Source organism: Chrysochloris asiatica, unplaced genomic scaffold, assembly GCF_000296735.1.
Source record: "Chrysochloris asiatica unplaced genomic scaffold, ChrAsi1.0 scaffold00243, whole genome shotgun sequence".
In the NCBI taxonomy this organism is placed as follows: domain Eukaryota; kingdom Metazoa; phylum Chordata; class Mammalia; order Afrosoricida; family Chrysochloridae; genus Chrysochloris; species Chrysochloris asiatica.
Window position 1 is genome coordinate 2,898,811 of NW_006408761.1, and position 23,855 is coordinate 2,922,665.

The 23,855-nt window shown below is 37.1% G+C and overlaps 1 protein-coding gene across 2 annotated transcripts in view; it reads right to left on the reverse strand.

The window, feature by feature from the left end:
• The window catches only part of ZFR (zinc finger RNA binding protein), a 114,084-nt gene that overhangs the window by 18,162 nt on the left and 72,067 nt on the right, over positions 1 to 23,855 (reverse strand). For both annotated transcript variants that reach the window (XM_006873503.1, XM_006873504.1), the window contains exons 12-17: positions 23,225 to 23,387; positions 21,751 to 21,956; positions 20,851 to 21,001; positions 16,775 to 16,916; positions 12,076 to 12,173; positions 11,118 to 11,213 (exon numbers count right to left, since the gene is read on the reverse strand). In XM_006873503.1, the coding sequence (XP_006873565.1) occupies positions 11,118 to 11,213; positions 12,076 to 12,173; positions 16,775 to 16,916; positions 20,851 to 21,001; positions 21,751 to 21,956; positions 23,225 to 23,387 (856 nt within the window). The remainder of the gene's footprint in view (positions 1 to 11,117; positions 11,214 to 12,075; positions 12,174 to 16,774; positions 16,917 to 20,850; positions 21,002 to 21,750; positions 21,957 to 23,224; positions 23,388 to 23,855) is intronic.

The following is a 23,855-nucleotide window of genomic DNA, read 5'->3' on the forward strand; positions in this document are numbered from 1 at the left end:
CATCTCTTTTCACCAGACTCTACTAGACAAGATGAAAACTATTCAGTGGTGTCTCTACATTCCTCCATACACTCTTAAGCTGAACTTTTTGAAAACTTGTAAGTCAGTCATTTCATGGCTCTATCGCACCCTCATTTTAGGTAGCCAATGTCTAAGTTGTTCACCCTATTACCCTGTATAGAGAGGCTATTGGATTAATATTTGATGTGAAGACTCCTTCCCTCAGTTGGTATTTTGAGCAGACACATCCGTAAGTAGAGGTCAAGTTCATCAAGCCATAGCAATTTACACTCGTATCCTTTATCAAAACATGGTTTACTTTTGAACTTCTTGGCTCACAATTGAGAAGCTTCCATTTCATATTTCATACTCTGCCGTTTACTTGTAATAATGAATCCATATGGTCACCAGAAGCTTTTTTTTTTTTTTAAATAAACGTATACCTTCCCTTGAGTATTGGTCTATTTTGCTTGCAGATGTCCAAACGCTTCTGTTTATGCTCTTCCGTGAGTTGCTTCATTACCCATCTTGCACAAAACTTTTCGAAATCCAAGTGTACTGTGTATTATTTCAGAGGCAGCATCATGGCTGATTACCAAATGGTTTGCCAAATAATCCACTGTCACTCGATCAGTCGACAGAAACATCTCATGTACATGTTCCAATCTCATCAGTCATGGGCAGGTGGTTTTAATATAACCAGAGTGTGGATAATATTTGATTCTCCCTCTTTGGAATCCAGAATATTACTACTAAGAGAAGGATCCCTGGGAGCATAGTGGATTATGAGTTGGGCTGCTAACCTCAATCTCAGTAGTTTGAATCTACTGGCTGGAATCTACCAGTTGCTCTGTAGGAGAAAGATGAGGCTTTCTGCTCATATAAAGACTTACAGCCCCGGAAACCAAAAATAGAGTGGCTATGAGTTGGAACTGACTTGGGAGCACACAACCACCACCACCAATATGAAGATTCTGGAAATGAATAATACATTTAAAGGACAAAAAAGAAGAATCAAAGCAATTGTTAGGTGTCATCCAGTCAGTACCAATTCATAGAGACCCTATGTACAACAGAATGAAACACTGCCAGATCCTGGGCCAATGTCATAATTGTTGTTATAATTGAGCCCACTGATGGTGCCACAATGCCAATCCATTGTGCTGGGGGTGGGGGTTGGGGTGTGTCTTCCTTTTTTTCTCTGACCCTCCACCTTATCAAACATGAGATCCTTCTCCAGTGACTGGTCCCTCCTGACAATATGTCCAAAGTATTAAAGACAAAGTCTAGTCATCCTGGCTTCCACGGAGCACTCTGGCTGTACTTCTTCCAACACAGGTCTGTTTGTTCTTTTGGCAGTCCATACATAGTACTTTCGATATTCTCTTCCGACACCATAACTCAAAAATGCGTCAATTCTTCTATGGGCTTCCTCATTCACTATCCAATTTTCATATGCATATGAGGTTATTGAAAATACCATGGCTTCGGTCAGACGCACCTTTATCAATCCTCAAACTGACACTTTTGCTCTTCAGCACTTTCAAAAGGTCCTTGCCTAATGCACTACGCCATTTGATTTCTTGACTGTTGCTTCCATGAGTGTTGATGGTTGATCCAAGAAAAGCGAAGTCCTTGACAACTTCAATTCTTTTCTCCATTTGTATTGATGTTAATTATTGAATGAGTGGTGAGGATTTCCTGTTTGCTTTACATTGAAGTGCAACCCATACTGAAGGCTATGGTCAATAAGTATTTTAAGCCCTCTGGGCTTTCAGCAAGCAAGGTAGTATCTATCATCTGCATACTGAAGGTTGTTAATTAGCCTTCCTCCAATCCTGATGCTACCTTTTACTTCATATAAACCAGCTTCTCAGATTAGTTTTTCAGCATACAGATTGAATAAATATGGTTAAAGAACACAACCGTGACACACACATTTCCTAAATTTAAACCATTTGGTGTTCCCTTGTTCTGTTCTTGGTCTATGTACAGGTTCCTCATGAGCAAAATTCAATGTTTCCGAATACTCACACTTGGCAATGTCGTCCATAGCTTGTCATGATTCACACAATTGAAAGCCTTTGTGTAGTCAATAAAGCACAAGAAAACATGTTTCTGGGATTCTCTGCTTTCAGCCAAGATCCATATGATGGCAGCAATGATATCCCTGGTTCCATGTCCTATTCTAAAACTGACTTGAGTTCTCCATCAATGCATGCTTGCAGCCATTTCTGTATTACCTTTAAGATGTTACTCACATGGGATTATCAATGATATTTATTGTCCAATGACAAAGAAATGGAAGTCTGGTTTAGTGAACCAGTGAACTTGAAGATAAATCTCTTAATTCCAGTATGTTAGAAAAACAATCAGAAAAAAATAATGGAAAAATCTGAGCCTAACACCTATGTGGGACACAATGAAGAAGAACAACTTATAAGTAATTGGAATTCCACAAGAGAAAAGAAACAATTAAAAACACACACAAAATTGCCAAAGAGATGTTGGAAGAAAACTTCCCTAACAGCATGCAAGATGAGAAGATAAACATACATGACCCTGAACAAAACGCAAACATGATAGATTCCAAAAGATCATTCAAGACTTATCATAACCAAATTTTCAAAAATCAAAGGCAAGGAAACAATCCTGAGAGCGCCTCGGAAAAAATGAAAACAGGAGAACCAGTAAGACTAAGTTCTGATTTCTCAGCAGAAACCATGCAGGTAAGAGAACAGTAGGATGACATATACAAAACTTGGAAAGAAAAAAATTGCCAACCAATTATCATATCCCCAGAAAAGTTGTTGCTCAAATATGACAGTCAAATTAGAGTGTTCCTAATAAACATAAATTTATAGAATTGTATAATGACCAAACCAATTATACAAAAAACGCTAAAGGGTATTGTTTGTACTAAGAAGCAACATCAGCACACAGCAACCTGAGATTACCACACATGAACTCAATCTAGATATACAAGTACTTAAAGTTAAACAAACGTACAAGAATGAAAATATGGAACCAGAAATATCAATATATAATGAAGTCAGCTACAAAGCAAAAGGAGTAAATACTGTAGAAACAGAACTTCCAAATGGCAAGAAATCCAGTAGGTTTCAAGATAAAATGGACTGTTTTAAGCAGGGGAAAACTTAAATAAAATTACAGGGTTAACTACAAAGAAAAAAACACAACTGTACATCAATATAAAAAAAGACATTCAGAAAGATTTAGTAAACATTAACACAACAGAAATGAAAATAAGACACAGCAAAAGAGATGGAGAAAGCCTAAATGTCTACCAACAGAAGAATGTTTAAACTTTAGTACATACATAAAACGGAATACAACAAAACATTTAAGTATAGGATGAATCTGTGAAACACCTCACAACAAAGCTGAACCTGGAGGACATAATGTTGAATGAAATTGTTGTTTACTATTAGGTGCCATTGAGTCGGCACCGCCCAATGGCGACCTTATGAACAGCACAACAAAACACTGCCCGATCCTGGTCCAACCTCACTTCTGTCGCCACGCTTGAGTCCATCGATGCTGCCACTTAGCCCCATCTCATTGGGGATCCTCCTCCTCTTCTCTGACCCTCCATCTTACCAAACATGATATCCCTCTCCAGTGACTGGTCCCTCCTGACATTACATCCGAAGTATGAGAGACAAAGTTTGGCCATCTTGGCCTCCAAGGAGAACTCTGGATGCACTTCTTCCAAAACAGATCTATTGGTTCTTTTGGCAGCCCCTGGCACTTTCAATATTCTCCTCCAACACCATAATTCAAAAGCATCAATTTTTCTATGGTCTTCCTTATTCACTGTTCAGCTTTCGCATGCATATGAGGTTACTGAAAATACCATGGATTGGGTCAGGCGCACCTTAGTCCTCAAGCTGACATCTTTGCTCTTCAACACTTTAAAAGGTCTTGTGCATCAAGAATGAAATTATTTAACCACAAAAGAACAAACACAGTATGAGATCAATGTTGTAAACAGTTAAAGAAAGGTTTTCTTGATAAAAGAAACAATCTATGATGGTTACCGAAAGGGGGGAGGGAATATTATTCATAGACTAGAGGGTAGACGTGGAGTCCTGGTGTGGCGCTGTAGGATAAACACTGGACTGCCAACGTTGGAGGTTCAAATTCATAAGCCACTCCTTGGAAACCCTATACAGGGTTACTATGAATTGGAAACAACTCGATGCCACTTAACAACAATAACCAAAGAAGGTAGACACAAGTTAACATAGGTGACAGGGAAGACAATATACAAAAGGGGGAGGTTAGCAAAAGAAACATAAAAGTTACTGAGAGAAACAGGGAAGAATGCAATAGTTAAAAGTGCAATGAGGTAAATGCTGGTGCATGGAGGGGATTGAAACCTTGTAATGAAGCAATGTCCTGGTGTGGTGCTGTGGGCTAATGCGTCAGACTGCAAAGTTATTTGAACTGCAAGGTTGGCGGTTCAAGCTCACCAGCTGCTCCTTGGAAACCCTATACAGGATAGCTATGAGAATCGACTCGATGGCACTTCAACAACAACAATGAAGCAAGGTAGGGAAAAAGTCCTAACAGCAAGAATCATTCCCACACCCTCCACACACAGAGTAGACAGGGATGGGCAACTTGGACATTGGCTACCCAAAATGGGGGTTGGGGGGGGGGGGGGCTACAAAGGCAAGAAGTGACTGGCTTACAAGCTTTCAAGAGGGAACCTAGATCCAGAGGGCCTGGAGGAAGGTAGAATCTCCAGTGAGTAGTATCCAATCTGCCTAGGCGGGGCTGATGCAATGAAATGCTGACGGGTCTCTTGTGATACAACAGTGAATAAGTGTTATCAGGACTGATTGTGAGGGCTGGAAATGTAAAGGTAGACATTTTATAGCAAGGAGGGGAGTGATTAACTTTTCAGTCTAGGAGCAGAGGTCCCTAGGACCATCAAGGGAGAAGAGCAGAGAGCGGGACCCTACCCAGAGAAGCAGTGATGCCTGAAATGGAGCCAAAGATGGTGATGTGGAGCGATGGAGCAGCTGGAGACTTTATATCCAGAGAGGGAGAGCGACTGTGTGCTGAAGACCTGGTGGGCACGGGGGTAGGATTGCATGGAGGGGATTGTAACCATGGCAATGAGACGATATATGATAGAATGAATATAAAACCAATGCTCTCCCATGTAAACGATCACATAATTCACATTAAAAAAAAAAAAAAATGAAGCAAGGTATATTATTTGCTGAATGTAAATCTGATTATCTACCATGAAAACCGTCACTCAATTCACAATAAAAAGTTAGGGCTAGCATGTCCTAACTTCTTCTATTGTTTTAGTTTGCTTTTGGCTATGATTTGGAACTCCAAAGCACTTAACAACAACACTCTTTCAGTTTAAGAGAAAAAAATTTTCTAAATTATTTTTAGAGTTAGTCTATGTCTGATCAAGACAGTGTAAAACCAAAATTCAAATATGATACACAAGATTAAAATATCAAAGGAGAAAAAGCATATGTTCATTTCAATAAAACTTGCAGTTATCTGATAAAGTTCAGATACTGATTTTACTCCATTCCCGATTTCAAAATTACTTTGAAAACTAGAAAATGCAGAAACGTCTAAAATGACAAAGTATCTCAATAACAAGCTATCACATGCTTACTATACTATTTACACACTAGAAGTATTCTTAAAAAGGAACATAGCATGGATGCCAAATATTTTTCTTCAATATTGATTCCCTTAGTATATTACTTCCCGTTTTCTATTTCTATTGATAGAATCAGTATTGAAGGAAAATATTAGGTATCCATTTACCTTTGCTGCAAATATATGCATGACTATGGTTGAGCACCTTAGAAGAGAATCCTGGTAGAAATTTTACTGCTGAAAAAAACCAACCACTGAAAACCCTCCTTCAATGCACATGGGGTTACTCTGAGTTGGAATCAGCACACCATCAACTCATCTGGTTTTTATAAACTAAAGAAGAGGGGAATACTGGTGGCTAGACAACACCCTTCTACTATTTCCGTTTAAAATGCTCCCTCTATCACAGTACTTGGACTTCGGGTGTGGCACTGAACTGCAAACCATAAGGTCAACAGCTGAATCCACCAGCTGCTCCTCTGAAACCCTACCCAGGGTCGCTACGAATCAGAACCGACTCAACGGTACTTAACAACAATAATGGTATAATGTATGGTGTGGGTAAAGTTATGAAAACCTCTTAGATATAAACACGCTGAGCGAATAAGTCACTGGGGACACTGTGGTCAGATAACAGGACAATGTTCTACATTTTATTCTGGTGAGTTGTTGTTGTTGTGAAGTGTCGTCGAGTTGATTCCAATCCGTAGCGACCCTGTATAGGGTTTCTGAGGAGCAGCTGGTGAGCTTGAACCGCCAACTCTGCGGTTCAAACGGCTTTGCAGTCTGGCACAGTAACCCACAGCGCCACACCAAGTGTGTAGCAACAGGCATTTTAAGAGCTGGCGAGTGATGAGCCAAGGTGCAACTACTGGTTGCTCCCTGTCTGGAAGAAATAATAATGATGAAAATTGAAGATTCATGCAAACAATTATTATAATGAACTAACCTAACCACAAGAATACCAGTCTCCACTTTGCTGAGACCAGAAGTAGTATATGGTACACCAAGCTACCATTAGTGATTGCTTTGAAAGACATCACATTAGAAGGCCCTGGATAGAATAAAAGAAAACTTAAAAAAAAAAAAGACCAGGCTTACTGGTCTAATAAGAGACTGGTAGAACCCCAAGACTATGGCCCTTGGTCATCATTACAGTCTGAATGGAACTCAACCCCTGCGGCTCAATTTTCAGCCCAGCAAGGTAGGTCTACTACAGAGGGAGCAACACTAGTGAGATATGCACAGCCCAGAGCAGTCAACCATTTAAAATCAAAAAGTCAGAAATTATCCTAGAACAAAGTTTAGAGAGTTGGGAAAGGAGGAGTGGAAACAAGAGAAATCTAGGGAGGAAGTGGGATAAGTGATTTTAGATTGAGGGGATTACAATCAGTGAGCTAAAATAAAATGTGTATGACTTGTTGAATGCAAAACTAACAATCTGCTCTTTAAACCTTCACCCAAGTCACAAGTTTAAATAACAACATAAAAAAACAAAACAAACGAACAAAATGAGATGACATCAAAAAGTTCACGGAAAATGGAAATTGAAAGATGAACTTTTTGAATCCCCCTTATATCTTACAAATTCTTCTCGAGTCCTTATTAAACCAAAATATTAAAATGTGAAGGCATTCTTTCTCAACAGATCCTCTTATCTAGGAATATACACTTCTGAAAGCGGTGTTTTCAGTCTACCCTCCCCTGAAGAATTCTGCATGCTTCAATTTACACCATGTCAAAATGGTATGCTATTCTTCAAAGTTGAAACTGAGGAACATAAAGCCTGAAGGGGGGTGGGAGGAGGGGACGGAAATGTCAGGGCTGAGGGTAGACGAAGTAAGGTTCTCAATGAAATTCTAGTAGATGGCTACCCTGGGGGGAAAAAAAATTCCTTGGCATAACTCTCCTGGACTTTTTCTCACCAATGCAGTTTTCTTCAAACTTCTTCCTAATTAGCTTCATTTAAGATGACTCACTGGGAACCTCTGATAGTTCAGGTGTTGTGTCAACTTAGTTTGTTCAGGATTCTCAGTGGTTTAAGATGCAGTGCATCACTTCCATGATTAGATCTAACATGATACAATCACCCCATGATGAGATAAGCTCTAATTTGATACTAGTTATCGTACCTGTTGTAAACCCTCACTTTTACATGGGAGAACATTAGTTTTATGAGTCAATCTCTTTTGAGATATAAAATGAGCAGAGATCAGAAAGACCTACTACCTCCAAGCAAGAAAAGCTGGGAGTGGAATGTATTCTCTGGAACTGGGCATGATGTACTATGAAGCTCCTCGATCCAGGGAAAGACGGTATCAATATTAAGCTACATGGAGATCTCCAAGGAATGTTAGGTCTCCAGAGTCTGAAAGGAGACAGGGCCTTTCTCCAGAGCACATGGCTCTAAGTTCAAACTTTTAGCCTCCTAAACTGAGAGCGAGAGAGATTAAATTGTTATAGCATCATTAGATAAATAAGAAAGAATTAAAAAAAAAAAAAAAAAAAAAAAGAGCCATCACAATCTTTTGAGGTGACCTTGAATTTAACTGGCCCAGAAGATTCCTCGAGAAGTCATTGTTGTGACTAGACCATTTTTTGGGAAGGCATGTGTATTATTGAGACCGTGTTTACAGCCATTCACTGATGTAGAGACATGTACATGTTTTAAAGACAGTTTATTTGAAATAAAGTTATGCCAAGAATGAACTAAAACAACAGAAGCAATACTTTGTGACTGACCTGTGTGATTCACACAATGTACTTTACGTTATTTATCATATTATTACTGCTTTTACTGTATGTTAGTGTTATTTTAGGGTTCATGAGTTATTTGCATTATTGGTAGGTTAGTTATTTGAGTCTAGAAAAAAAAAAAAAGATCCATTTTCCCCACCATAAAAATACTAATTGCTTTGTTGCTTTATACCATTTATGGCTTACAAAAGGTTTTGTAGGAATGGTCTACTTTTGGCTAGTGAAAAAAATCAAGGTACAAATAAAAGAATAAATATTAAAAGTTAAAAAATTAAAAGGCAGACCAACTGATTACTACAAGAACAAGCAAGATGCTTGCCCAGGAGACATCAAGGCAAGTGGTCGGGTCCCCTCAGAGCAAACCCCCTTCCAAGACTAAGACTCAATGAGAATACACGCTCTGATTGGTGACCACGTTCATCACCGATAAGGGGAAGTCAGGGAAAAACAGCAATGAAGCTGTGAGTTAAGCCCTACAATGCTCAATAGACTTCTGTGAACCTGAGTGGAGACTGGGTTGGCCAGCAGTGTGGCAAGACCTGGGGACTCTTGGGCCCAGAGTCAGTGATATAGCCACAGAGGACTAGAGTGGAGAGTGAAGCATCTAGTTGATAAGCATATGCACAAGAATACCCACACTTGCAGATAATACCCACTTAACCTGGCTTCAATGACTGGATGATCAGAGCTCAACTAGAAGAAGAAAGAAGAGGGAAAAAAGAATACTCTGATACAATTTAATGAATGTGACCTACACCTATGAATGCAGTGGCTCAAAAAAGGGAACAAGTGTTTACAGCAAAGATCATTCCCACCCTCTCCATCCACAGAGTAGACAGGGATGGGCAACTTGGACCTTGGCTACTCAAAGTAGGGGGGTACAAAGGTAAGACTTAGTGACTGGCTTACAAGCTTTCAAGAGGGAACCTAGATCCAGAGGGTGTGGAGGAAGGTAGAATCTCCACTGAGTAGTATCCAATCTGTCTAGGCGGGGTTGATGAAAGGAAATGCGGGTAGGTCTCTTATGATACAATAGTGAATAATTGTTATCAGGACTGATTGTGAGGGCTGGAAATGTAAAGGTAGACATTTTATAGTTAAGGAGGGAAGTGATTACCTTTGCAGTCTAGGAGCGGAGGTCCTGGGAATATCAAGGGAGAAGCAGTGACACCAGAGATGGAAACAGAAACGATGATGTGGAGAGATGGAGCAGTTGGGGACTCTAGACCCAGAGAGGGAGAGGGGCTGTGTGCTGACGACCGGGTGGCAGGCTTGCCCTTTGGTTGGTTGATGATGCATGGAGGGGATTATAACCGAGGCAATGAAATGATATATGATAGGATGAATGTAAAACTAATGTTCTCCCATGTAAACTATCACCTAATTCACAATAAAACATTTAATAATAATAATAATAAAAATAGAACCTATTCAAATTTAAAAACTCCAAATCAAACCCAACCCAACTGTCATTGAGTTGATTCTGATTCACAGTGGCCCTGGGTAGGGTTTCTGAGGCTGTATAATAACTTAACAGTAGCAGAAAGCTTCGTTTTATTCTCTCAGAGGGGCTGGTTGGTTTCAACCGCTGTCCAGTGCTTACCCTACAGTACTACCACCAGGGTTCTAATTCACATAAACTCATACTAAATTGTTACAACAGGATCTAGTTCTAGGCACTAGAAAGGCTAAGGTATTAATCTGGAAAGAGCCTGTATCAGAGCAACATGAAGTCTGCTAAAATTGAAGCAAGAACAATGTCAAATCTACGGTGAAACTTGGGTGGAAATATGATGATGCTTTACAAAAAGTTTATAAGGACAAAGCCACAAAGAAACCAGCAGTTTAGAAACATATAACTCATTGTAAGAAGAAGGAGTGCTAAAGATGATGAAGTCAGTAGCAGCAGATCAAGCACATCAATTTGCATGGAAACAATTTTGATCATGCCCTAATTGACGAGGATGGATGATTAACAGCAGAAACCATAGCCAAAACCACAGATATCTCAACTGGTTTAACTCACACAACTCTGACTGAACAATTAAAAGTTGAGAAAACTTTCTACTCAATTGGTACCAAAAATGTGCCAAAATCAAAAAAGAGCAGAGCTTTCAATAGAAATTTTAAAAAGTGATGTCTACATCCTGAGGCATTTCTTAGAGTAAATGATAACAAAATAGAAACACACATGATGTGTGCATATGCAGTTTTTTTCCCTGGATGAGATCACAGCTTGCCTGAACATATATATAAGAAGGCTTTCACTTCTCACATGTTGACTTTCTGTTTTGCTTGAATTTCTGAACCTCATCAATAGTTTAAAATATTAAAAAATTTTAAATTAAATTTCCTAACCAAATACAGAATTATTGTTTAAAAGTCATCAGCAGGAGGAAAAGCAACAGCTCACTTTCAACATTACAACATTATTTATATGTGAAAGAAAACCTACAATTGTATTATTTTTTAAAATAACACTGCAAGAAGAGCAACAACATAAATGGAAAACACACACACACAAATCAAACACAATTAGTAAACTCTGAAAAAAATAGACCTAAACACTTTGAAAGCCCCAGGATTTCTCTCTAGAAGAGGATGAAATTGATAAATATAAGATGAAGGATAAAAATCTAACTGCAGAGATATCTCCTAAGTATTTTATTTTTCATACCATATGGTTACATACTACTCACCCAGCTTGGAAAATCTGACCAAGTCGGAACTCGCTGACAGAGGTCCCGGAGGATACGTATGATAATCACACAGGACTGCAGCCCGTTAGCTCTTGCCTTGAGAGCAACATAAACAGCAAGTGAATACTCTTAGAAATACTGAAAATGTCCCTTGATGAAAAGAAGTTAAAATACCACCGTTGAATGGAAGCTCAGATAAAAATAAAACAAAAATAATTACACTTAAAATTGGATTCAATGAGCTGCCATTTACAGCAATATTTTATGCCAGGGTTAGTATTTAAAAACTGGTATTGTAGGTCAAAGTAAACAGGTTATACAAGAATAACATTTCTTGATCCCCTGTGAACTCTGACCTATGTTCATCTATTAACAGTAAACTTGAAAATAATCTGCCTACATTAGAAATAAAAGAAAAGGTGAAGAGCTAAAAAGTTTGTCTAGAGACTGAAAGGTTAAAGAAATCTGTTTGGTTTCCCTTCTGTGCCTTTGCATGGCTGCAAAGTCACTAAACCAAACAGCTGCTTCCTGACCTTTCACTCCCTACACTTATTAACTTAGAGAAAGAGGGAAAAAAAATCTTAAAACTATACACAAAGCTTTAAACACATATTCCATTATTTAAAGCAAAGTTAATCTGCAGCCTTATGGAATATAATATATAAACACAAACGTGATGTTCCTTAACAAGTCAACTGTAAATACAGTCACTGAAATAAAATAAAGAAAACAACCCCCAAACTATAAAATACCCCCAAACATAAGTTTATTGTCAAATCAATAGTAACTGCAATATGCAGCTCTTCATACCCAGCTTTCTATGTTAACAAACTTTCTGAGATTTAATTGTATCGTATTGCTTGGGCAACCTTTTGAAATGTTTAAACACAGTTAAACATATCATCCTGAACTACTCTCTCATAAGGCTACAATAAAAAAGTAAAATGATGTTCCCAACCTGGAACCACTTAGCGTGGCGGAGAGCAGCCAGAGCGTCAAGGCATTTTTGCCTGTCCAAGACGTCCGGTGGGTCTTTCACCATACCCGAGGTTACATCTAAAATGGATTGAATTGGCAAAATGCAGTGAGGAATGGGTGTTTGACCAGGTGAGCAAGATACTTCCTTAAAGTAGCATCAGTGTCACATGAGCCATTTGCAAGTTGACGAGCACTGTAATGTACCCAGGGAGTTCTTTTCAACAAATTGATTTAACCTGGTAAGATTTTTAGCAGAATTAAGCAAAACTCTTAAAATTTACTTTTTAATTACACTAAAGAGATTGAAATACTGTCTGTATTTATAAATATAATAACTTCTAGAAAAATAAAAGCTACCAGCCAAATAAAACCTAAAGGAAGGATTATTGGACACAGTGCGCTAGCACAAACAACAAGACAAAAGGGAACACAAAAATCCACCTTAATAAATGAGAATGTACAATTAACTATAGAATTTGTTGAGTATTCTAAAAGGTTGTAGGTTATTCTGCAGATAATATAGCAGGGGACTGATGGAAAATATGAAATAATCAATACATTTAAAAAAAGAAAAAGAAAAAGATTGAGCCAAAAACAGCCATTCCCAGATTAGTTCAATGCTTCTCTTTCACAAATTCTAGCTAGACAGGAATAGAAATGCTCCTTAAAATTTAAAAATTTCCAAAGAACAGTCAGAGAGAAACAACAGGCGAAGCAGAAAAATACAAAGAAACTAGCATGATTAAATCGAGTAAGAATAAAAGAGATGCAATAAGCCGAATGCTCTGATAATAAATCAATATGCTATAAAATAAGTTACAATAATAGATGTAAATTATAATTTACATCTATAAATTAGGCTCATATTAAAACATAAATGAAAAGCATTTATACAGCATTTGAAAAGAAAAGGTGGACCTCACTAAGATTAGGATAACATTATGTTACTAAATGTAGCTGAAGAACCAGCAGCCTTGTATTAAAAAAACCTATAAAACATGTGCAAAAATAACAGCAAATACTTTAAGCACACTGAAAAGAACTAAATGGCAATTAATCCAACCTAATCCCCAGCTCTTGGTGATTTTAGTAGTTCAAGTATTTTTTAAATAAAAAATGATAAGCTAGGCAAGTAATCTGTTGACTAAAGTGGTCATCTGACTAAAGAGCATAAAATTAAGGGGCGTTTTTGGATACAATTTAATCAAGTATTGAGGGCATCAAATGAGCATAAAGTACAAAAAGGAGCATTCAGAAATCTTTAATGAATACATGATATGCTTAATTTGAGAAAATGATATAAAATTGGCAAAGAATTCTATACTCTGTGAGTTTTCTCTAGTCCTTACTCCTCAAACAATCAGATGGATACAGAGTTCTTCAAAAGACATATTCGAAGGGAGATTTACAAATAACTAACAGAAAAACAAACAAAACAAACCAAAAAAACCAACTATGTGGGTATTTGAGAATGAACACTGAAAAAGGAATTTAGGTGCTAAAAGAAGATATCAAGAAAAACTATTAATAACAAATGTTAATAACCCTAAGACCAACTATTGAATCCACAAGCAATCTGAACATAACAAGCGGGCTATTTTAAGATAAGGAAAAGGGATGAAGGAAAGCACAGCTATTTAATTTAAAAAAGAAATAAAAGGCAACACTACTGACAAACCCACTCCCCAAAGCAGGGCTGATGGGATATGTTTAATAAGGACCTCTTTCCGTGTCCCTTATCTATTTATTTATTAAAGAAAGAATGCAAATAGGTGACAATATGCAATCTCTTTCTAAAGAGTTTCTGTATTTCTAATATTAATTCAAAGTTTTATAATTTCTTCCAAACATAATTTTTCCCCCTTTTGGGACAAAAGTATTCATAACTTTGGAAAATTTAAGTAATGAAATAAATTCAAATATGCCAAGACACCTATTGCAATTTTAAAACAAATTAGATCTGAAAGTAGAAAATTTCAATTAAATTTAGAGTGTGGATTTTTGCACTCATTTTATATTTTAAGTAGATTAACCCCTTAGACATATTGTGCTATAATCATACTGGTTGCCTAACACCCGGTTACCAAAACAAAACAAAACAAAAATTGGTTAATTTATAAACACAAAATGCAAATTCTTACCCTATATGAATGTATTTCATAAACTTTAAGGGGTTAATCACCAGTTAGAAGACATGCTGTGTCCACACTATTTTATGTTTAAAGTTAATGGGTATATATTAATTTAATATGATTATGTAAAATATATAATCCACCCAACCATTTAAAAACTAGTGTGAACACTGCTTTATTTAGAAGAGACAAAGACAAAACAAACAAAACACCCACACAAAAGGACAATAAATGCCAGACTCTGCTTCCAAAATCCCTCCTTAATCAAATGGCAGGTGTGACACTGAGCTTTTGAAACCTTGGTCAAAAATCCTTCCGATGTATTGGCAGCAACCCCTGACAGGAATCAATCCCCTCTGCTAGAAGGCTTTGGACCGGGCCTGATACGCTATAGGTGGGAAAAAACAGACACAATACTTGACTTGCTGCAGAAAAACCTCTGTAGCAAGGGTTAGAGCATTTTGAACATTTCAATCTAAGTCAATTAAATGTCTACTTAATGTTTAACTGTCAAACACAGTACTACAAAAACCAGATATGTTGTGCGTTTAACAGTTATTTTGGCAATTTAATAATTTCCTTTAAAAATAGTTTTTGGTATTGAACAGGACTATCACGCATTAAAGAGACCATCACACTATGCGCAAGTTATGTCTTGATTTACAATTGTTCCTCGGGCAAAGCCTTCCTTACCCCCTGGCTAACTTCCCAAAGCAAGCTATAGGCTTTAAATGATTTTAAGACACAGAGCATTGGGAGCTGCAGTGAGAAAGAATACATACCGTTACTCTGCAGCAAGAAAGAAGCAATTCTTCATAATGAAGCTAAAACATGGTTTACTGCAGTTATCTGCAGCAAGGAACACTCATCAATGTTTCTGCACATTTTGCATATCCAACTATCCAGCTCAGTGTCTTGAAGTAAACGCTTTCAAATTGGACTGGTCATTTCCCTTTCATAGTATTTATGAAATTCAGAATAATTCTAACTCAAGTCTGGGTCAGACAAAAATGTAATTTTGTTTCCTTTAGAAGGGACAGATTATCAAAGAATCTATTGAAAATATGATAGTACTAACTTTAGACTCGCAATACAGTAAAATGGCTTCAACAAGTATAAATTTAATTAATTCTCAATATAACTGGACAAATGTGCTCTTATTAAATGTTATGTGTATAGAATTGCATACTAAATACATCAAGTTTTATTTGCAGTAAATCCTATTAGTGGAAGATTCCTTTGTCAAATCTTAAGTAAAGAGCCATCCACTGCAAATGACTTGACCAGATTAACTCAGGGACTGTTTTAACAGCAACATCCATGGTCAGACCTTGAGTAGAAACTCATGTTCACATAACAGATCCTTTACAAAAAACTCATATATCTTGAAGATGATAAACTTAAGTGAAATAAAACAACACACAAGTCTTGATATGGTTTACATACAATGTATACATGATTAGATATGTCACCCAATGGTCATATTTTTTTTGTAAAATGTTCTTTTCCTGGGTTGTGGAAATCCCAGTGCCTTAAAAAACATTCCTTTGCTGCAAGAAAACAAATTTAAAGGAACAGACTTGAGAGTCTACTGAAGCTATTGTATACAGATAAACTTTAGTACTCATTATAAACACTATCCTTTTCTGCTCAATCTATATCACAAAGAAGTATTAGTGTAGACTGTAACTCCATATACAACATGTTAGGATGTATGAAAACAACATGAAAGGAAACAAAGTAAATTTTATCTGACCCATAAAACAACAGAACCAACATACTGCAGACACTGATCATGCTTTTTGGCTTAAAAGCTTTGGAAGCTTTGAAAATGTTATAGAACAGTCCCTAAAGCAACATTGCTGGCACCAGTAGGATTTCATATTCTACAATTGTAAATTCACTTTCACAATCCTGAACTATACTACAACTAATAAACCACTTTTCATTTCAGCATCTCTAGTGGAATAATGGGGTCAAATGCCCAAATCTGCATGTGTTAGGATGCGCTGCAATTATGAAAGCACTCCAAACCACAGAGCAATAACCTCAGAGAACTAGAAATATTTACCTCAGTACAAGCCAAATCCATATAGACAATGTCTTTTAATGAGTGTTATAAATATTTAACCAAATTTGTTTTTGAAACTACATTTTTATTAAGATAAGGTAAAGGTAAGAACTTCTGAACAGAATTTAAAGTTGAGTCCCTTTACTAGAAACATTTAATTTTAATGTTGGACTACGTAAACAAAATTTTGAACTTTTTTCCCAGAAATCTGAGGTTAGCAAGAAAAGAAAAAACAAAACAAAACAAAACAAGAAAATCAATCATACTATGAATGTTTTATATAAAAATACAATACCAAAAAGAGCATTTACTTTCTAGGAAAATATCTTAAGCAAACCTGGATGCTAAATAAGTGAAATCTATCAAATTCATATATAATGCCAGCATGTTGCCTTCTAGGGCTAATACCATCTTAAAAGAGTAGGTAAATGAATGAAATAGTTAACAAAAAAGTAGAATGCTTAAGGCTTTCCAACCTCCTTCCCTCATGTTCTCTTCTCGAATAATTGGAGATGTCAGGGTGATAGTGACTTGCATCTTAGGTTCCACACATGAATTCAAAATTATTGCCGCTTCAGATACAGCACATTTTATGTCATACTTCTCAGGACTTATAACCTATGTGATGAATTACAAGAAATTAGACTTTGTTTTATCAGACTAGCCATTTATATTACATTTCTTTCACTTTCCTAGTACATGAACTGCTACCATAACCATTCAATAAAAACTAAATATACTAGCTACTCCATCTAAGAAGCTGTACCATCAATGCAAATAATGAATTTCTTGCTCTTCCTTACTTTCAGTATTATTTATCAGTTTGCATAATGTGAGTTATCTGCGTATGTGTGTATTTTGAGTAAGAGAAACACTGCCAAATTTATTACTGTTTCTTCATATAGCATCTGGTGGTGGGGGTGGTTATGTGCTGTGGAACACACTTGTATAGGGCTTCCAAGGCTGTAAATATTTACGTGAGCAGAAAGCCTCCTACCTTCTTCCCACAGAACCGCTGGTAGTTTTAAACTGCTGACCTTGAGGATGGCAGCACAATTTGTAACCACTATGCACTACTAGAGCTCCTGGTGTTGTTGCTGTTGTTATCTGCCATGGAGTCGGTTCCGACTCATAGCGACCCTGGTACAGGGTTTCCGAGGCTGTAGATATTTACGGAAGCAGAAAAACCTCATCTTTCTCCCGTGGAACAGCTGGTAGTTTCGAACTGCTGATTGTAAAATTAGCAGCCCGATTCATAACCACTATGCTACCAGAACTCCTAGTAGTTATCCACATATTTGCAGAATCTGAGTAAGAATGAAATAAATACCTAACCTATTAGGAGCCATAATTTCACTATCACCATTATATATTCTCTGAAACAAAAAGATTTATATTGGGGCAAGGATTTCCCAATATTAGGAGACTTGATTGTTGTTGTTAGGTGCCATCGAGTTGGTACCGACCCGTAACGACCTTATGCACAGCAGAACAAAACACTGCCCAATACCCTGGGCCAACCTCTCTATCTTTGCCACACTTGAGTCTATCGTTGCTGCCACTTGGCCAATCCATCTCATTGGGGGGTCTTCCTCTTTTTCTCTGACCCTCCACCTTACCAAACATGATATCCTTCTCCAGTGACTGGTCCCTCCTGACAATATGTCCGAAGTATGAGAGATGAAGTTTGACCGTCTTGGCCTCCAAGGAGCACTCTGGCTGCACTTCTTCCAACACAGATCTGTTGGTTCTTTTGGCAGCCCATGGCCCTTTCATGGCCAATCCTACTGTCACATTCTTTTTCATATAATCTAGGTTCTTAATTTGCACAGCACACAGACTTACAGTAAGTATGGTGAAAGAATACAGCCCTGGTGCACACCTTTCGTGATTTCAGACTATTCAGTGTCCCCTCATTCTGTTTGAATGACTGCCTCTTGGTCTATGCACAGGTTCTTCTTTAGTAAAATTAAGTGTTCTGAAATACGTATTCTTCACAATGTTATATGTAACTTGTCATGATCCACACAATCAGAAGCCGTTGCATAGTCAATAAAGCACAAGTAAGCATCTTTCGGGTATTCTCTGCTTTATCAAGATCCACCTGACATGAACAATGCACGTCCTTGTCTAAATCTGGCTTGAACCACCTTGGGAAATTCTCTGTTAAAGTACTGTTGCAACTGCTTTTGAATTATCTTCAGCAAAATTTTACTTACATGCGGTATCAATGATATTGTCTGATGATTTCCACATCACATTGGATCACCTCTCTTTGTAATGGACACAAATATGAATCCCTTCAATGAGTTGACCAGACAGCTGTCTTCCGAATTTCTCTCATAGAGTGAGTGCCTCCAGTGCTGGGTAAGTTTGTTGAAAGATTTCAATTTGTATTCCATCAATTTTCAGAACCGTGTTCTTTACCCAATGCCTTCAGAGACCTTAGACTTCTTCCTTCAGTACCACTGGTTCTTCACTGCTTGCTACCTCTTGAAATGGTTGAACACTGACCATTTCTTTTTTTTTTTTTTTTTTTTTTAATGTTTTATTCTGAATTATGTGATATTTTACATGGGAAGACATTAGTTTTACATTCATCCTATCATATATCGTTTGATTGCCATGGTTACAATCCCCTCCATGCATCATCAACCAACCAGATGGTATACACCACAAGCCTGCGCCCCGGTTGTCAGCACACAGCCCCTGTCCCTCTGGATATAAAGTACCCATATCTCTACACATCATCATCTCTGCCTCCATCTCAGGCATCATTCCTTCTCTGGGTAGGGTCCTGCTCTCCGCTCTTCTCCATTGATGGTCCCAGGGACCTCTGCTCCTAGACTGAAAAGGTCATCATTCCCCTCCTTGCTACAAAACGTCTATATTTCCAACCCTCACAATCAGTATCACAAGAAACCTATCCGCATTTCATTTCATCAGCCCTGCCTAGACAGATTGGATATTACTCAGCGGAGATTCTACCTTCCTCCATGCCCTCTGAATCTAGGTTCCCTCTTGAAAGCTTGTAAGCCAGTCACTTCTTGCCTTTTTAGTGCCCCCATTTTGGGTAGCCAATGTCCAAGTTGCCCACCCTGTCTACTCTGTGTATGGAGGGTGTGGGAATGATCCTTGCTGTAAAGATTTGTGCACTCTTTTGAGCTACTGCATCCATAGGTGTAGGTCAATTCATCAAATTACTCTTTTTTCCTCTTCTATATTCTTCTGGTTGAGCTCTGATCATCCAGTCATTGAAGCCAGGTCTAGTGGGTACTATCTGCAAGTTTGGGTCGACCATTTCTTTTTGGTACAATGACTGTATACTCCCTTTTATCTTCTTTTGATGCGTTCTGCATTATTCAGTATTTTGCCAAAAGAATCCTTTAATATTTTAAGTTGAGGTTTAAATTTTTTCCCTCAGTTCTTTCAGCTTGAGAAATGCTGAACATGTTCTTCCCTTTTGGTTTTCTAACTCCAGGTCTTTGTATATTTCTTCCAGTTTGGCAGTTTTATAAATCACTAGAATCAGGATCAAGATATTATTTGTAAATTCTATAATTCTTCTAAGGCCCCAAACCTTTTCTTCTCCCTGCTCATTTAGCAGAGACAACAGATGAGTATAAGAAGCAGATGCATAAAGCCAGTTCTATTGTATTCTAATAGTAAGATAAAGCTTTATCCATAACAAGAAATTTCTAATCTGAACCAACTGATGTGAGAATAAATGTCAAGAGTTGTCAGTGTGCTTTTTCACTGCCAGTTTTGTTATCTATTGCTCGTTACTGTAGGAGTTACCAACCTCCCACATTACCAATGATGTGGCAATCCTCAAATTTAGAATTCCTAATTAATTTCTGGAATTTGATAAACATTGTATACCCGTATTATTCTAATAATAATTTTTTCCAATCTCACTCTGACAAAGTAATGTATACAGTTTTAAAAAGTGTAAACTAAAAAAAAAAAAAAAAACCCACTGTTTTTATACCAGAAATAAATATTCCATCAATTATTTATTGCAATTGATTTGCTGGAAAAATATAAGAGAAATAATTCCTGTAAGATAAATAAAAATATTCATAATAAAGTTGGGAATATTAAAGAGTCTCTGATCGTATTAGAGACTCTATCTTATTAAAACATACAGTCAACTCAATAAAACATAGGTTTATGAATTCAAATAATTAAGTTTATTTAATTTATAATTAATAGTGGGTTTAGTTAAAAAAAAAAAAAATTACTTTCTGTTCAGAACAACTGCTTTGTTTATTCATATCCTGCAAAAAGAACAGGATTAAGTAGGACATATGCTCTAATGTTACATTTTAAAATAAATTAGGAAGACAGTTTCATTCCAACTACAAGCAATAAAAAAACTAAAACAAGATAAAGTGGAAAATGGTTTTTCCAGTTTGTACAATTAAGCAAAAAACTCAATAAGGAAAAATTAAACCAAAAATTTTAAAGGCTGGCTCAGATTTAAACTGAAGCACAGTTAGTCCTGCCAAAACAGACAAGGGGTAAAAATGAACATTTTCACAACACTTACAGCAAGCTGTTTGGGTAGGTTTTCTGCAATACGGCTTAATAATGTCTTTGAAGGTTTCTCTGAGCACAGCAAAACAAGGTTGACATTTCTGTCTCCTCGGAGAAGTAATCCTTTTGCCAATACGCCCACTCGCAAAACTCCTTTCAAAGCTCTGCAGTGAATTCAAATTACAATATGACATTTCTCTTCTCAGCCAGAATCATGATAGCCTCTAAACACACACAGTAATGAAATAACTTCTATACTATTAAATTTTCAGCAATTACAGCAAAAGTCTTCAACAACAACAAAAATCAAACAATTATTGAATATTCATTTATAAAAGAGTAATGTAAATGAAATAATGGTTCAAACTCACCAGTTGCTCCTTGGAAACCCTATACTGCGTCACTATGAGTCGGAACCGACTCGATGGCATGTAACAACAACATTTATTGTCTATAGTATTTTTTAAATTACATTTTCATCTAGATAAGAAATATGAGTGGGTAGACAAGTTCTCAAAGGGCACTAACATTTCTGTTTCTCACTTTGCAAGTTAGATTAATGAAGAGTCAAGTTAAAGCAATATAAAAATACTTCTAAGTGGTAAAGGAAAAATGAAAGGTAAGACAACACAATGCAAAGTTGCTATGAAAGCTAAAGCTGAAGCTTGAGCATGCTTATTACTTTATGGCCGGTGCATACAATTAAAAACTAGAAAATTAAAAGAGCTGAATTCAAAATAGTTTGAAACACCATTACATAATGAGTTAAGACTTAAAGATTATCTATCTAGCATAAGCAAGACATGCACACTCACACTGAAGAGTAAAGATCAGTGTTCGTAATCTTTATTACAAGTCTAAGAAATCACTGTAAAGAAAAACGAAAATATACAAAGTAATTTGTTAAACACACCTGTCTTTACCGCCTTCTTTTTTATCATCTCCCTCTTTATTTTTGCTTTTTTCGTGCTCAGACAAACTATCTGAAACAAGTTTTAAGGCACGCTCAGTGATAGAAACAATTTTCTGAACTGCCTGTAACTCTTCCTCAGTTGGATAAATGGTTGCATGTTTTGTCATTACGTAACGGTCATCAGATGAGTCAGGGCGACGCAAGGGCTGGAGAACAAAATGAGTAGTTACTTGAAAAGGCAAAAGTTGCCCAAGGAAAAGTAAACAGTTTGCAGCTACACATATTTTTATCTTTTCAGTAAGTCAATGACGCAAAACATTCCTTTGAATCTGTCTTCTGCTTTTTTCCATTTTAGTAAAAACGAAAATGCAAACTATGAAAAGTTAAAATACCAAGACTACATACGTATGTGGAACCCTAGGTGGTGCTGTAAGATCAGCACTGGACTACTAAACACAAAGATGGTGGCTCAAACCCACTAGCTGCTCCTTGGAAACTGCAATAGAGGGTCAGGTTGGAATCGAATTGACAGCACTTAACAACAACAACAAACAGGACACAACAATGTATATGTATGTACATAAAGTGTTGACAAGTTGGTTCCAAGTCATAGTGCCCCTGTACAGGGCGGATTCCATGAAGAGGCTGATGGATCTGAACTGCAGGAAGCAGTCTAGTACTGGTCATACAGCATCACACCAGGACTCCATATGTATGTATACTATCTCTCAAAATAGGTTAAACTGAAACATACATTAACCTAAGGCTATGAAAATGCTTTTGCCTCGACTTTCAAGTTTGCTTTTGATAATTCAAGTTTTACGATTGTCAAGACTCTGTACAAAATCAACTGAAACTAGCTTAAGAAGTTTGCTTTCTTAAAACAACTCTTTAGAAAACAAACACAAAAAACTGTTTTCCATAGTCAACAACATATATAAATTATTTCTCAAAATCCAAGTGTCTCTTTCCTTTTACTTAGCTTTCACAAGAACACAAATTCTCAAAATGCAGGTTTCTCTGAATTGTCCCAGTACATCAACTGTGGCGCTCATTTTGATCCATTTGCCTACTCTTTATCCTTTATTTAATGTATAGGAAAAGGAGGTTTTTAAGATGAACACAATTTGAAGGAAAAAAATATTCGAGATAACTGGTAGGCAATTCAGAAAGCTCCAGCACTTTGCATCCCTTGCTAATCTAAGAAACAATAAAAGCAAGAACAGCTCTGGGAAAGACCAGCTGGGAAAAGCAGCAGTTCTTCCCTTAGCTTATACTGAAAACAACAAATTCATGGAAATGCTACCAAGTACTTATACAGAGATTACAATTACTAATAAAAAGAGGGAAAATTCTGTCAGATGAAAAACTATTAGCAAGTTTATTAAGTCTAAGAATCTGAGCCCTTATCATTGTCTTCTAACTGCATCACTTTTCAACCTTCACTTCTTACATAAGCAAAGTGGACACTCACTGCAGGCCCCTGTGGCTGAGGAGGCATGCCTGGTCGGACTCCAAGAAGGCCTAGTGGGCCTGGAGGACCATGAGGATAGCCTCCATCAGGCATTCGGCGGCGATCGTCCCAATGATGCTGTTCCTCCTCCATTCTTCTCCAATACATGTCCTCTTCGTAACGTCTGAAACATAGAATGATATTGTAAGTGTGCGAGGAAAAATACAATCAAAGAATTTACATCAATAAGAAGCAAAAACCTAAAGTCAGCCTAGCAAACACTTTGTTTTCTTCCATACTGCATCTCCTTTCCCTTAGATGCTTTCACCTAAAAAAAAAGAAAGTGAATCAAAGTGAAAAAGGAAAAGTAGAACAAAAGTTCACATCACAGCTTAAGGACAAAGTATAAAGAAGAGGCATCAGAAAACTCTCCCCCGCCTCTATGGTATGGACTAAACTCAAATAGCTAAAGGGGCCAAAGTAGTACCATATGTGAAAGACTCAATGCACTTATTAAGTTTCTTCATGCCCCACCACTAATTATGCCTTAGAGGGGATCTTTTTTTTAATTAAATGTTTTTATTTTGGATTGAGTGAAAGTTTACAGGGCACATCATCAGCTTCACATTCAACCATTCATATAGCTTGTTTC